At 48.1% G+C, this 16,800-nt stretch overlaps 1 protein-coding gene across 1 annotated transcript in view; it reads left to right on the forward strand.

Annotated features, from left to right (window-relative positions):
* The window catches only part of LOC146830196 (lymphocyte antigen 6E-like), a 77,235-nt gene that overhangs the window by 13,867 nt on the left and 46,568 nt on the right, over window positions 1-16,800 (forward strand). Inside the window, exon 2 of the mRNA XM_085604421.1 lies at window positions 5,867-5,986. Coding sequence (XP_085460547.1) covers window positions 5,867-5,986 — 120 coding nt within the window. The remainder of the gene's footprint in view (window positions 1-5,866; window positions 5,987-16,800) is intronic.

A 16,800-nucleotide genomic window follows, 5' to 3' on the forward strand; every position in this document is an offset into this window, starting at 1 on the left:
CTCGAACCACACTAAATCTAGCCTGCATCTCGTCCAATTTTACTCTGCTTGGAGATTTTAACTTACATCTAGATGAGCCCTCTAACAAAGTGTCTACTGACCTTATGCACGACCTCGCAGTGTATCAGCTCCACTTGAAAAACCACCTTGTCACACACGCGAAGGGCCACCTTCTTGACCCGATCTTTTCCAATAATAATGAGTTAGAGGGATTGGACCCCATCCCCCTTCCCTGGTCAGATCACTTTCTGATCCCTTTCGTCTGGCAAATCCCCCAGACACACACCCCTCTGGTGTCTTCACGAACCTGGGTGCGACACTGGCCCAGACTTAGCATCAAGAACTGGACCCACGAACCCGAACGGACTATTCCTAGTCCCGACCCCAATCCGGTAGTCGCAAACAGAAAGTTTCACGCATGGATTGAAAACTCACTCAACATAGTACTTCCCCGCAAAAACAGTCTGCAGAAAAGTGGTCCTAATAAATGTCCCTGGTTCACTCCTTGCCTTCGCACCCAGAAGCAACAATGTAAAAGATTGGAACGGGCTTGGAGAAAAGATTATTCTTACGAGAAAAAAGTTGCCTATAGAGCAGCTATTGCTGCCTATAAAACAGAAATTAGAGCAACACAGACCACCTACTTTGCAGAAAAAATTCAAGCCTCAAGCAACTCTTCCAAAGAAATCTTCCGAATTATAAAAACACTCACACGTACCACTGACCCCCCACAGGCGGCAGACCCCACTGGCCAGCACTGTGAAGACCTGGCAGGTTTCTTCTCCTCAAAAATTAAAAAAATCCTCAACCTTCTTCCACCCATCACGACGGACTATGTTTTGAACCCGGAACCCCTGGAGAACTATAGATGTCTTGATTCTTTTGCCCCTCTCTCAGAGGAACACCTTTGCCACATCTTAGAAGCAATAAAAAGGGGCTCCCCCTACGACCCGGCACCCTTCAAAATCCTTAAGCAGGCATTGCCTACCATTATCCCCCCCATTACCAACTTGATCAACGCCTCCTTAGCCGCAGGCACAGTCCCCAGGACTGGAAAAAGGCGATGGTGAAGGCACTTTTAAAGAAACCTCACCTCGATCCCCTGGAATTGGGCAATTATCGTCCTATCTCTCTGCTTCCAGGCATTAGCAAGGCCGCGGAAAAGTATGTCAATAAAATACTCTCGGCCCACCTGGAAACCTCTAACCTGCTCCACTCCTCACAAACTGGCTTCCGCCCTGGTCAGGGCACCGAGACGGCGCTTATTGCGGTGGTTGAGGAATCTCGGAAAATTCTGGACGCAGGAGGATCCTCAGCCATCATCCTTCTAGACTTGAGCGCCGCCTTCGATACGGTGAAGCATCACATGTTAATTCACCGTCTCAGAAACGTGGGAGTGACGGGTACAGCCCTATCCTAGCTGGAATCTTTTCTGGAAGACAGATCCTTCCAGGTATTTGAAGGGAATACTCAGTCTCAACCTGTCCCTCTCTTATGCGGAGTACGGCAGGGCTCCTCTCTGAGCCCTACCCTTTTTAATGTTTATATGTCCCCATTAGCTCAGATAGTCTCCCCATTTGGAATCCAGCTGATCACCTACGCAGACGACACCCAGCTCTGAATCAGGAAGAACAGTCCTCTATAAATCTTTGCTCATGCCTTAAAGAAATTAATAGCTGGATGAGCCTCTCCCATCTTAAACTCAATGGGGACAAAACAGAGCTCATGTTGCTGGGTAATCAAGCTAGCTTTATTCCCAGCATATCTTGGCCTACAGACATGGGACCTGCACCACTGCCCAAACAAGAAATAAGAAGTCTGGGCATATGGTTAGACCAGGATCTCACTTTTATGACACAAGCAAGGAAAACTGCGGCTACCTGCTATGGCATACTCCGCACTTTACGAAAAGTACTTCCCCTCTTGCCCCCCCTCCCAAGAAAACTCGTGGTTCAGGCACTTGTTTTGTCCAGGCTGGACTATGGCAATGCCCTTTACCTGGGCGCACCGAGAACAGTAATCTCTAAACTTCAGATCGTTCAGAACTCAGCTGCTAGGCTTCTCACCAAAACTAATAGCCGCAGTTCAGCCAAACCTGCTCTGCACACACTGCATTGGCTTCCAATACAGGAAAGAATCCATTTCAAGACCCTCTGTATTGCACATAAAATTCTCCATAATAAAGGCCCTCCCGCCATCAAAAACCTCCTTAAACCCTACAAACCTACAAGAAATCTCCGCTCAGATCAACTTCATTTAGCAGCAGTCCCCAGAATCAGAAAGGCTCGTTCAGGAGGTCGCCTTTTTTCTTACAACGCCCCGAAACTCTGGAACACCCTCCCTCTTTTCATCCGCAAAGAAGCCAACCATCTGTCATTTAGGAAACAACTTAAGACCTGGCTATTTCCGTAAATTCCATCCCCTTCTTGACTATATCCGCAGCGCTGGGATGCCTCCGGGTAGCCATGCGCTATATAAGAACATCTTCATTCATTCATTCAAGTCAAGGTGCCCTTAGTACACAGGTCATCGTACCCATTACTATACAGGTAATCCTTCCAATAGAACACAGGTCATCATGTCATTAGTACACCGGTCACCTTGCCCTTAGTATACAAGTCATGGTGCCCTTATTGTACATGTCACCATGCTCACCAGTACAATGGTCATTGTACCCTTAGCACACATCTCATAGTTCTCTTAGTACACAGCTAATCACACCCTTAGTACTCAGGTCATCATGCCCATTAGTACAAAGGTCATCAAACCCTGAGTACAAAGGTTATCATGCCCTTAGCACAAAGGTCATCCTTCGCTTAGTATATGGTCATCTTTACCTTATAATACAGGTCATCGCTCCCTTAGTCTCAAGTCATCGCACCATTAGTACTCAAGTCATCATCCCCTTAGTACACAGATCATCGAACTCATAGCTCATTGGTCATCACGCCCTTAGTACACAAGTCATCATACCCATTAGTACACAGGTCATCGAACCATTAGTACAAAGGTCATCGTACCCTTAGTACAGAGGTCATCACGCCCTTAGCACAGAGGTCATCATTCCCTTAGCACAGAGGTCATCCTTTCTTTAGTACATATTCATCTTTTCCTTAGAATACAGGTCATCGCGCCCTTAGTCGCATCATTGTGTTGCAGGGATTCTGCACATACACAGAACTACGCGCAGGAAACCAGGACCTCAGTGTGTAGTGGTGTACCAAAATACCCACCTCGGTGCCCAGAACCCCAATCCGACTAGCTGCAGTGTATCATTTGTTCTCCGTGCTACAGCAGAGCTACCAATTATTAGACATCCTAGAACAGGCTACTCCGTCCCTCTCAGGATATGTGGAAACAAGAACACTCTTTCATTCAAACTCTCGTACTTGTCCCCAACATGAGTAAATAGAGTCAAGGAATAGTTTAAAATGTTTATTTTAACTAACATGCTCTATAATGCAGTACACGAGCAAATACTTGCAGCGATATGCATAAGATCAAACAAATCAGCATTGATACAATTCCATATAGAACAAAAGGGGAATTCATGTTCTAATGATGGTGGAAACAGGACTATAGCTCCTTGCCACCCTCCCTGTGCTAGAAGCAAGTTTATTATAATTATAGAAGACCTCCAGGCTTTGTCAGGGGGACCCCATACCTCCGAATTCAGATGCAGGAATTTACATCACCGGACGAGCACAGCTCTTCTATCCTGGAAAGCGTTTCTCAAAGTGTGTTAACACGAATGCAAGGCAATATTAAAAGGACCAGATTTCCAGGTTTGCAGCTGTGTTCTGTGTTATGGCTAGGAACGTGAGAATGACCAAAGCAAATCAACAGAGCTCATTGTACTTAAACCTTGAACACGCAGTACAGACGAGGAGCAGAGTGTTCAACTAAATATGTGAAATGCAGACAGTTCTCATGTGAAAGCGAGCAAGCAAAGTGTTTATGGGAAATGTGGCATGTAGTAACGTGAGCAAAAGCGGCAAAATGGCGGTCAAGCATATACTAACTTATGCTAACTTAGCAATGTCCGCAGGTGTGTCCATATCCTCACTACAATTGCACTATCACTACTCAAGTCATCATCCCCATTAGTACACAGGTCATCAACCCTTATAGGCAGATTTACAAGCCCCTTGCGTCATTTTTGCGCTGCTGTTGCGTCACTTTTCGTGACACAGCAACAGTGTAAAAATGCGGCCCATTTACAACGTGACGCATCTAGGGAGATGCGTCACGTTGTAAAGCCCTGCGTCACATTATACCTGCGTCAGGTATAATGTATGCAGGGTGGGCGTTCCTTCGCAAGTAAGCCTCGTAGGAGTGACGCAGTGAAATCTACAAGATTTCACTGCACCACTCCTAGGACGCCACAGCATCAAATTCTTACGCCTGCTTGAAGCAGGCGCTAGAAGTGACGCAGCACAATGATGATAGGCCTCCCCCTGCATTGCTGGAGCTGTGTTGTGAGTGCGACACCACTCCAGCAATGCGTGACTTTTGCGTCAACAGATGCGTCAGAAATTCTGACGCATCTGTCAATCCTTGCGCCCTGGTGTGCCGTATTGTAAATACAGCGCATCCATAGTGGTGCAAGGGTTTCTAATGGTGGCGCAGGGAAAGTGACACATCTTTATAGATGCGCCACTTTCTTGTAAATCTGCCCCTTAGTCCATAGGTCATCATGCCCTTAGCACACAGGTCATCCTTCCCTTGGCACACAAGTCATCGCACCCTTAGTACACAGGTCATCACACCCTAAGTATACAGGTCATTGTTCCCTTAGCATACAGGTCATCACACCCTTAGTACACAGGTCATTTTGTCCTTAGCATACAGGTCATCGCACCCTTAGTACACAGGTCATTGTGCCCTTAGCATACAGGTTATTGATCCCTTAGAACACAGGTCATTCTGCCTATAGAACACAGGTCATTGTGCCCTTAACACACAGATCATCGCACCCTTAGCACAAAGGTCATTGTGCTATTTGTACACATGTGATCATGCCCTTAGTACAACGTTTAAAATTATTTTTATGGAAGGAGGCACAGAGGCACCTTGCATCATACTCTGATAGGGGCACGCTAAAGCGAAGGCTTGTACTTGTTCTCATAATTCCCTTACATCCAAACAGGCACTCACCCATTAATCCATGTGCATGGTCATTCATGAAGTCAGACATCTAGGGATTTAGAGTTACCAACATCTACGTTAGGAGCACTTGTACATTGCTGTGCAGCAGCCATGTGTTTGGTGGTCCCCGAAGACTATCCAAATGTCTCTGTAATTTGTTGTCATTTAACCGAGATAATGTCTGCAGTAGTGAACAGTGAATTCATCCATCCATGCGCACATCCATTTGTGAACACTCACTCTTCCACACACACACGCACACACACTCACAGTAACACTGACACACACCACACACACACACACACACACACACACACACACTCACTCACACATAAACACACACACCCTCACACACATAGCCACACGCGCACACACACACTTTCCAATCAAACCTTCCAATCAATGAACGAGAAGTTTCAGTTGTAAGCCAGATGCATTGACTTTGTCACTGTTTGTTTATTACAACAAGATCAAGTTGGTGAGTGCAGGATCTGGTTAAAACCAGATCACAGCAGTCACAAAGTGATGAGGAAGGAAGTCAGCATGCATTTGCAACAGTCCTCGATTTACATTGCTCATACATACCATACTAGGGCAGGATGATGAAGTATTCTGAGCAGTGTCTCCCTCACCTGTGCTCATAGTGCACAGTATAAAGAGAGAGTCAGCAGAGGTGCAGGGAACACCTTGTTAAACTGTCTCTTTGTTTGTTTTACAGTACATTCCTTGAGGTGTTATACCTGCATTGCAGCATCCACCAGTGATGCGTGCAACACTGAAACCAACTGCCCCTCGAGGTCCGAATACTGCATGAAAATCGAGGCCTCTGTCTCTGGAGGTAAGTGCAAACTTGTGTGCCTGCATCTGCGTCATCATGCTATGTATCTGAAGATACATATCCTAAACAGATCTCAAACATAAGAGTCTTCACAAACATGTGGGGTCTATGTAAGCAGAAAAATAAAATCAGACTGTTAGAACTGGGGGTCTCAAGTTGGCAGCGGTAGGTACCTTTGACCAAATAGGGACCCTTGCTTCTAAGTCAGGGAAAGGGGATTACACCACTGGATAACTCCTGCTCACCCCCTTGGTAGCTTGGCACGAGCAAACAGGCTTATCTCAGAGGCAGTGTGTTAAGCATTTGTGAACACATACAGTAATACAGTGAAAACACAACAGATGGACACCACACAGGTTTTATAAAAATAAGTATTCCTTATACAGACTTAACACAAGACCACAAACAACAAAATTCCACAATACTGTACTCAAAATTTACTTAAACATGGTAGGATTAACTTAGTTCAAGTTGATGATAAATGCAACACAGTTCTCAGTACCTGGATGCGTAATGCAAAATAAACAAAAGGCTCGCAGTGTTGGAGATGCGTCGGTTCCTTGCTTCGGGGGAGATGATGCGTTGCGCCTCAATGCTTGCGCAGAGTAGGGGATGCGTCTTGATCCTTACAGTAGAGGATGTGATGCGTAGATTCTCGTGCTGCAGCCCTGTTGCGATGCGGCAAGATGGCGCCTCGATGCGACAATCAGGTGTGATGCGATAAGATGGCGCCCTTGATGTGACGATGTTGAGACGATGCGGGCACGCCCTGGAAGCCTTGCGGCGACTCTGTACTTTGGGGCCGTGACAGGCCCTGCGACACGCTTCTCTGATGATGCGACGGTGACCCTCACGGTTGTGACGCACTTCTCCGGTGATGTGACAGCAGACAGCTGCGACGAAGACACGCTTCTGGGAGATGTGGCGGCGGCACGCTTCTCCGGCGATGCGATGACTACAGCTGTGGCGCGACACGCTTCTTGTTGCGTCGAGCTTCCAGCTCCCAGTGGCACGCAGGCTTCTGCAGATAGAATTCCCAGCAAGGAAATTCAGGGGGGAGCTGGTGGCGAAGTCTTTTGTCCCTGAGACTTCAGCAGGAGGCAAGCACAAGTTCAAGCCCTTGGAGAAATATTCTGCAAGATGATGAAGTACACACAAAAGTTCCTTCTCCTCTCCTTGGCACTAAAGACACCACTGTAGGCCAACCCAGCAACACAGCACCCTGGCAGGGGGCAGTCCACTCCTACAGCTTCCTCTGGTTCTTCTCCTTGGCAGAGGTTTCTTCTTCTTTTTCCTTGTTCTAAAGTCTTGGGGTATGGGTCCCAATATTAATACTATTTTTCACTTTGTTCTCTGAAGGCAGAGAGGCCTTTGCCTAGTCCAAACCAGTTCTGGTCAGTCCTGGAGCACTTTGTTTACCTGACTCCTTCTTTCCTTTCAGTGTGCAGGGCAGAGACAGCAGACACACCACAGGAGGTGGAGCCAGCATTGTGGAGGGAAGGCGCAGCCCTATTCAGATTCCAGGTGCAACTCCTCCCACCCATCTACATGCAGATCTTCCTATTCAGCCCTGAGCTGACTCACCCTCTCCCCTGGAATCCCCAGCCCCTGTCACTCACAGAACCAGACACACAATGCACAACCTAGCAGAGGCAGGCTTGGACAGTTAAGCAAGAAAATACCTACTTTCTAATAGTGGTATTTTCAAACACAAAATGTTAAAACCAACTTTACTAAAAGATGTATTTTATCATTCTGAGTTCTGGCATACTAAACTCGAATTTCTACCTAGTTCCCTGAGTCAGTTAGGATTTTAAGATGTAAAAATCAAACTGCCCATTCTGGCCGATGGGGAACAGGTAGCCTTGCAATAGTGAAAAACGAAAATGGCTGTAATTCACTATTAGGACATGCCACACATACCAGGGCATGTCCTACCTTGTACGTACAATGCACCCTGCCATTGGGCCTACCATAGGGGTGGCTGATATGAAGATAAGGGAAAGTTTAGGGACTGACAAGTGGGTGCACTTGGTCAGTCAGCATAGCAGTACCAGACTGCACATAGGCTCTGCAATGGCAGACCTGAGACACACTTTACAAGCTGCTTCTGTGGGTGGCACAACCAGTGCTGCAAGCCCACCAGCAGCATTTGATTTACAAGCCCTGAGCACACATGGTGCACTCTACTAGGGTCTGACAGGTAAATCAAATAACCCAATCATGGAGTCGCTAATCGATACATCAATTTAACATAGGGAGCACATGCACTGTGCACTTAATAGCAGTGGCACAGTGCCCAAAGCATCTAAACCAGCAAACCATATCAAAAACAGAGGAGGCAATCAGTAAAAATGCAAGGGAGACTCACGCCAATGGTACCAGGTCTAACACGTGTCCCCTCCAGCTGAAATGTGGGGAGAACTACCCTTCCCCTTGGGAGTTCTCTTCTCTAAGGCAGAAAAATCTGGACAGACATTGGCGTGTTCTGTACCAGGGCGGTGTTCCACCGTAAAGTCCATCCCCTGTAGGGAAATGGACCACCTCAACAACTTTGGGTTCTCACCCCTCATCTGCATCAACCATCTGAGGGTCCTGTGGTCTGTCTGAACCTGGAAGTGAGTCCCAAACAGGTATGGTCTCAACTTCTTCAGTGCCCAGACCACAGCAAATGCCTCATGCTCAATTGCAGACTACTTCTGTTCCTGTGGAAGTAACCTCCTACTGATGAAGGCTACAGGTTGGTCTAGGCCCTCTTCATTAATCTGTGATAGAACAGCCCCCACACCATGCTCTGAAGCGTCTGTTTGAACAATGAATTATTTTGTGAAGTTGGGCGCCTGAAGCACGGGTGCTGTGCACATGGCAGTCTTCAGGGCGTCAAAAGCCTTCTGACAGGTGTCAGTCCAGTTCACTTTCTTGGGCTGCTTCCTGGAAGTCAGCTCAGTCAAGGGTACAGCAATGTTGCCATACCCCTTGACAAACCTCCTGTAGTACCCCGTGAGTCCTAAAAAGGCTCTCACCTGTGTCTGAGTCTTTGGGGGTTCCCACGCCAGGATGGTATCAATCTTGGGTTGCAGGGGCGCCACCTGACCGCTCCCCACCTGGTACCCCAAGTACACCACGGAACCCTGCCCGATCTGGCACTTACTCGCCTTGATCATAAGGCCTGCCTTGTGCAGTGCCATCAACACTTCCCAGAGGTGACGCAGATGTTCTTCCCAACTGGTGCTGAACACTGCAATATCATCTAGGTAGGTGGCACTGAAATCTGCCACTCCAGCCAAAACCTGGTTGACCAACCTCTGAAAGGTGGCAGGGGCATTCTTCATCCCAAAGGGCATAACCCAGAATTGGCAGTGCTCATAAGGTGTGGAGAATGCTGACCTCTCTTTGGCCCCATCACTTAAGGCGATCTGCCAGTACCCAGACGTCAAATCAAACGTGCTGAGGTACCGTGGAGCCCCCAACCGATCAATGAGCTCATCAGCTCTGGGGATGGGGTGCGCATCAGTCCTGGTGACTGAATTCAGTCCTTGGTAGTCCACACAGATCCTGAGTTCAGGTGTGGCACCAGGCGAGGCAGCCTTTGGGACCAAGACCACTGGGCTGACCCAAGGACTGTTGGAGGACTCAATCACCCCTTAGGCAAACATTTTTTGAGACTTCCTCCTTGATGTAAGTCCTGACCTTGTCAGTCACACTGTAAGCCTTGTGCTTCACAGGAGGACTGTCCCCAGTGTCCACATCATGGACGCACCACTCAGTGACACCAGGAACCAAGGAAAACAAATCAGAGAATTGTCCCAACAGTTGGCGACAATCTTGCTGCTGATCAGGGGTCAGTGTGGCCGAGAGACTGACACCATCCACTGAACCATCTTGCTCTGTTGCAGACAGGAGGTTAGAAGGAGGTTCTGTCTCCTCCTCGATTCCATCATCCGTCGCTAGAAGCATGCCCACTTTGGACCTTTCTAAGTGGGGCTTCAGGCGGTTCACATGTAGGACCCACAAAGGCAAGTTCACCAGGTAGGTGACATCACTCTTGCGCTCTACCACCTCAAATGGACCGGTCCACCTATCCTGGAGTGCACAAGGCTCTACTGGGGCCATGATCCAAACTTTCTGTCCAGGTTGAAGCTCAATCAGAGTGGCATTCTGATCGTACCACCACTTCATCTCTTCCTGGCTGGCTTCCAGATTAGCCTGAGCGAGCTCTCTGAATCACAGAGTCTGGTTTCTGAATTCCAGCATGTAACTATATGCATCCTAGGGAGGTTTCCTGGGAGATTGCTCCCAGCCTTCCTTGACCAGACTCAAAGGTCCTCTTACCGGGTGTCCATAAAACAGTTCAAAGGGACTGAACCCTAGGGACTTTTGTGGCACCTCACGGTAAGCAAAAAGAAGGCATGGCAAGAGGACATCCCACTTGCGCCTCATTGGTTCCTCTAGACCCATGATCATGCCTTTAAGGGTCCAGTTGAATCTTTCAACCAGCCCAATACCTTGGGAGTGGTAAGGAGTGGTGAACTTGTAGGTAACACCACATTCCTTCCACAGGGACTTCAAATAACTGGATATGAAATTGGTATCACAGTCTGACACCACCTCTCTGGGGAACCCCACACGGGAGAAAATCCCCATCAGTGCACATCCCACCACAGGGGCTGTCACTGTCCTGAGCGGGATGACTTCCGGGTGGCATGGTCCATCAAGACCAGGATAAACCTGTTGTCCATGGCTGTCTTGGGGTCCAGTGGCCCCACAATGTCAATGCCCACCCGTTCAAAGGGGGTACTGACTACTGGGAAAGGTTGGATAGGAGCCTTTTACTTCCTTCCACTTTTCTCACCTGTCTGGCAAGTTTGACAGGTCCTACAATGAGTATCTGAACACTTCTGCATCTGGGGCCAATAAAAGTGAGTGACAAGCCTTTTGTCCTGCCCCAGATGTCCAGCTAAAGGTACATCATGAGCCAACCCCAGTAGGAAGGCTCTGAAGCGCTGGGGTACCACCAGCACATGGGCTGACCCAGGCTCAGCAACCTTAGGCTCTGTATACAGGAGGTCGTTCTCTCAGTAGATCCAATGTGATCCAAACTGATCACCTGCTGCCTGGTTTGTGGCCTGTTGCTGCAAACCCACAAGAGAAGGGCACTTCTTCTGTTCTGCACACAATTCCTCCCTGGAGGGTCCCCCTTCTTGCTGCCAATGGCTCAGCTCAGGCAGGTCCCCAGTTCAGCAACCTGCTCCCCTGTAGGTGCCAGGGCATCCCCCTCAAGGTCTTCCTCCTCCTGGACCGTGGGAACACTGGGGACTGGTTTCCCATGCACCCTACCTCTTCTCTTCAAGGCAGGCTCCTGGGCCATACTTTCAGGCTCCAGGACCTCTTCAAGACCCTTACTGGCTGCTATAGACCGAGTGGTTACACACGCCCAACATCTCCAAATGAGCCTTCTTCTCCACCTTAGCCCAAGGGGAGCTTTGCAAATCATTGCCCAACAGACAATCGACAGGCATGGCAGGCCTCACAGCTACTTGAAGAGTACCAGAGACCCCTCCCCCACTCAAAGGGAACCTGAGCCACCTTGCAGTGGCTCTCTGTGTTGTCAGCAGCAACAACTGGCTAAAAGGCATTGGGGACAACCTGCTCTTGAGACACCAGGTGACACTTGACAGCCGTCACACTGGCTCCAGTGTCCCTAAGAGCCTCCACTCTATGGCCGTTGATGGTCACCCACTGCCTGTATTTCTTAGTGTTATCAGGCAGCTGAGCTTGAGGGACCATCTCAAAGTCTCCTAATGAGACAAGGGACATTTTTGCGGGACCCCACCCACCTTGGGCACCTTTCTCCTCCCCTCCCAGGGCTACACGCGCCATCTGACGGGGTGGTGGTGCACGTGGTGGCACTCTGGAATCCTTCATGGGACACTGTGCATCAAACCAATGGTGGCCCACTTGACCACACGTAAAGCACTTGTAGGGGCCCCTCTGAACAGGTTTACCTGTCTGGGCCTCTTGCTTCTTCTCAGGGGGAGGCTGGGAACCCTTCCCTTGGTTCCCTTGAGAATTACTTTGGGGCCCTTTCTGGATCTCCCTCTGTTTACCCTTGTCCCCCCCACTCTTCTGCTGGGGACCCTGCCCACCTTTGACGGAATCTCCCACATGACCCTTGTGGACCCTGGGACTGACCCAGCGGTCTGCCTCCTCAGCAAGCTTCCTAGGATTATTTAACTTGCTATCAATAAGGTGCTGGTGTAGCTCTGGAAAACAGTTAGCAGACAAGTGCTCCCTTGCAAACAATTCATAGAGCGCTTTAACTGAATCAACTTTGCTACCCTTCACCCAACCATCCATAGCTCTGCAAAAAAAGATACATATTCTACCCAAGTGGTTCCCTCCAGTTTCTTACAATTCCTGAATCTCTGTCTATAGAATTCTGGGGTTAAACCATACCTTGTCATCAGGGCTTCCTTCATGTGGTCATAAGACATCCTATTCTCACTGGGCAGGTCTAACAAAGTATCCCTCCCCTCACTCGCAAAGCGGCCACACAACCCAGCTCCGCAACCCTTCTCAGGGACCTGGTGGGCCAACATTGCTATCTCATAGGCTGCAAAACACTGCCCAATAGCCTTATGCTTGTGGAAATCTTTGATGACATCCTTGGGAATGTACACTCTGCCTTCTGAAGGCACAGATGCTGTGCTGCCACCAGAGGGAATGATCTCTAAGCCCTTTGCCTTGATCTCTAACTCCCTCAACATACTCTCATGCTCCATTCTCATTCTCTCTCTCGCCAAGGACAACTTGTTGTTCTCCATTTCCCTCTGTCCCTCCATCTTAAGCTTAGCCATCTCCAGATTATGTGCCCTATTTCTCTCCCTGTCTTCCAACTCTCTGGGGGACAGGTCTTTGGAAGAGACACTACTGCGAGGTAGGGACTACACCCTTCCCCTGGCTGGAAACACTGGCCTATCCAGTTGCCCATCTGCCTCCCCAGCTGGCTCCACCACTGACTCAGGGGCATTTCTTGCTTCTACCCAGGCCCTCAGCGCCTTTTGATCGTCATCCTTTTTAGAAATGCCTGGTGCTGCAACTTTCAATTTCTTGCAGAGATACTTGAGATGAATCAAAGTGTAGGTTTCCAATCTATCTTCCTCAAAATCTAGATCCATAAATGCAACAGATGCTGGCCTACTCATGGCAGTAAAAATTGGCAGTTTCTCAGTAAAAAATAACAGTCCAAGGAAAAAACAATTCTGCCAAAAAGTATGTGGTCGCGGTTGTTCTGCACTCACTAGTAGTGTACACCAATCGCTGTATATGAGTCACAAATGCAGGTTCAAATCCCACCGCTGCCATCAATGTTAGAAATGGGGTCTCTAGTTGGCAGAGGTAGGTACCTTTGACAGAATAGGAACCCTTGCTTCTAAGTCAGGAAAAGGGGACTACACTACTGGATAACCCCTGCTCACCCCCTTGGTAGCCTGGCATGAGCAGACAGGCTTATCTCAGAGGCAGTGTGTTAAGCATTTGTGAACACATACAGTAATACAGTGAAAACACTACAGATGGACACCACACAGGTTTTATAAAAATAAGTATTTTTTATATAGACTTAACACAAGACCACAAACGACAAACATCCACAATACTGTACTCAAAATTGTCTTAAAGATAGTAGGATTAACTTAGTTCAAGTTGATGATAAATGCGACACAGTTCTCACAAAAGTACCTGGATGCGTAACGCAAAATAAACAAGAGGCTCGCAGCGTTGGAGATGCGTCAGTTCCTTGCTTCGGGGGAGAGGATTCGTCGCACCTCAATGCTTGCGCAGAGTAGGGGATGCGTCTTGATCCTTACCGTAGAAGAGGAGATATGTAGATTCTCGTGCTGCAGCCCGGTTGCGATGCGGCAAAATGGCACCTTGATGCGATGCGACATTCCGGTGTGATGCGATAAGATGGCGCCCTTGATGCGACAATGTTGAGACGATGCGGACACGCCCTGGCAGCCTTGCGGCGACTCTGTACTTTGGAGCCACGACAGGCCCTGCAACACACTTCTCCGATGATGCGACGGCGACCCTCAAGGTTGCGACGCGCTTCTCCGGTGATGTGACAGCAGACAGCTGCGACGAAGACACGCTTCTGGAAGATGCGGCGGAGGCACGCTTCTCCAGCGATGCAGATAGAATTCCCTGCAAGGAAATTCAGGGGGGAGTTGGTTGTGAAGTCTTTTGTCTCTGAGACTTCAGCAGGAGGCAAGCATAAGTTCAAGCCCTATGAGAAAAATTCACACAAAAGTTCCTTCTCCTCTCCTTGGCACTGAGGACACCACTGTAGGCCAACCCAGCAACACAGCACACTGGCAGGGGGCAGTCCACCCCTACAGCTTCCTTTGGTTCTTCTCCTTGGCAGAGGTTTCTTGTTGTTGTTCCAGAAGTGATCTAAAGTCTTGGGGTCTGGGTCCCCATATTTATACTACTTTTCTCTTTGTTCTCTGAAGGCAGAGAGGCCTTTGCCTAGTCCAAACCAGTTCTGGTCAGTCCGGGAGTACTTTTGTTTACCTGACTCCTTCTTTCCTTTCAGAGTGCAGGGCAGAGACAGCAGACACACCACAGGAGGTAGAGCCAGCATTGTGGAGGGAAGGCACAGCCCTATTCAGGTGCCAGGTGCAACTCCTCCCACCCATCTACATGCAGATCTTCCTATTCAGCCCTGTGCTGGCTCACCCTCACCCCTGGAATCTCCAGCCCCTGTCACTGACAGAACCAGACACACAATGCACAACCGAGCAGAGGCAGGCTTGGACAGTTAAGCAAGAAAATACCTACCTTCTAAAAGTGGTATTTTCAAACACAGAATGTTAAAACCAACTTCACTAAAATATTCTTTCCGTGAAATGAAATACACTGTTAAAAATGCTCCTTGCTCCCCCTTCGTTTGCCCACCTTTTTTTTTTAAAAGCAAAGCTAGAGAAGAATGTACGCAAAACAACGTTCTGCAAATAAAATGTTAAGTTAAACGTTATACTATTAAGCAACACTAGATGGCACTGTGACACAAGGTAACAAATTCAGTTACTTGGTTCTTCTCGACGTGATGAATGTTACTTCTCGGAAAGTTCAGTGAAAAGCGCTGTTGGAATTCAATAAAGAAAATTAAAAAAAACTTTAATAAACGTCGATGAACACGCTGTCAGTACCTTTCGTTTCCCTAGTAACGTTAGGGAAATAAATATGCCTTCCACATAGCGTTACGCACGTAAACAACGTTGCGTAATGTGACGAGATGATGACGGTGGAAGTCAAAAGAGTTCAATGACAATGGAACAGAGCGTGGAACCTTCGTGTGTCCTGAGTGCAAGTAGGTTGTTCCATGCAAATGGTTGAGAATGCGGTTGAAGTTTAAGAGATGTAATTGCATGAGCGTGTGAGTTTTGAAAAACGCCAGTCTTGTTTCCTCAAAGTAAAACAAGCATTTGCAATGCAATAGGTCTCGCAACTGCGAGATTTGGAGCTATTGGTATTGTAAATGACAATGCCTTTAATTTATTCACAAGCATCAGGCATCAGACATCCACAAGCATCAGACATCAGGCATAAGACATCCACAAGCATCAGACATCAGTCATGAGACATCAGGCATCAGACATCCACAAGCATCAGACATCAGTCATCAGGCATCAGGCATCCACAAGCATCAGACATCCACAAGCATCAGGAATCAGACATCCACAAGCATCAGGCATCAGTCATCAGGCATCAGACATCCACAAGCATCAAACATCAGGCATCAGACATCCACAAGCATCAGACATCAGGCATAAGACATCCACAAGCATCAGACATCAGTCATGAGACATCAGGCATCCACAAGCATCAGACATCAGTCATAAGGCATCAGACATCCACAAGCATCAAACATCAGGCATCAGACATCCACAAGCATCAGACATCAGGAATCAGACATCAGGTATCACACATCAGACAGACATCAGGCATAAGACATCAGGCATAAGACATCAGGCATCAGACATCAGGCATCAGACATCCACAAGTATCAGACATCTACAAGCATCAGACATTAGACATCAGGCATCAGACATCAGGCATCAGACATCCAAAAGCATCAGACATCCACAAGCATCAGGCATCAGGCATCATGCATCAGGCATCAGACACCATGCATGAGACATCCACAAGCATCAGACATCAGGCATCAGACGTCAGACATCATGCGTCAGACATCATGCGTCAGACATCATGCGTCAGACATCAGGTGTCAGACATCAGGTGTCAGACATCATGCGTCAGACATCCACAGGCATCAGACATCAGGCATCAGACAGCCACAAGCATCAGACATCCACAAGCATCAGACATCAGGAATCAAACATCCACAGGCATCAGACATCATGCATCAGTTATAAAGGTCTGAAAGATACTTCATATCGACACACTTATGCTTACTGAAGATTCACTGTGTGTTGTGTGAGACCTGGTAGAAAATGTACTGAAGAATACACCTGTAACTGGGCCAAGGCTAATATTCAATCTATTGTGTACTGTCAGTAAGTTAAGGCAGAGTGGAACATTTAAGTCACATCTTTGGCATTCTGCCACAACTGGCCAGGAACAATTCAAAGAGAGAGGAGGTGAAGCCGACGGGAACTCAACGCCCAGCTTCTGCAGCAGACCTAAACTTTTTTAATCCATGCCGGGAGATAGCGAGCTGCCTGCCCAGGGTCGAAGTTTGTTAAGAGGTGGAGCCAGGGGTACGCTTTGTGAGTTCTTTCGAGCCTTCA

This window comes from Triturus cristatus, chromosome 5_1, assembly GCF_964204655.1.
Source record: "Triturus cristatus chromosome 5_1, aTriCri1.1, whole genome shotgun sequence".
Lineage (NCBI taxonomy): Eukaryota > Metazoa > Chordata > Amphibia > Caudata > Salamandridae > Triturus > Triturus cristatus.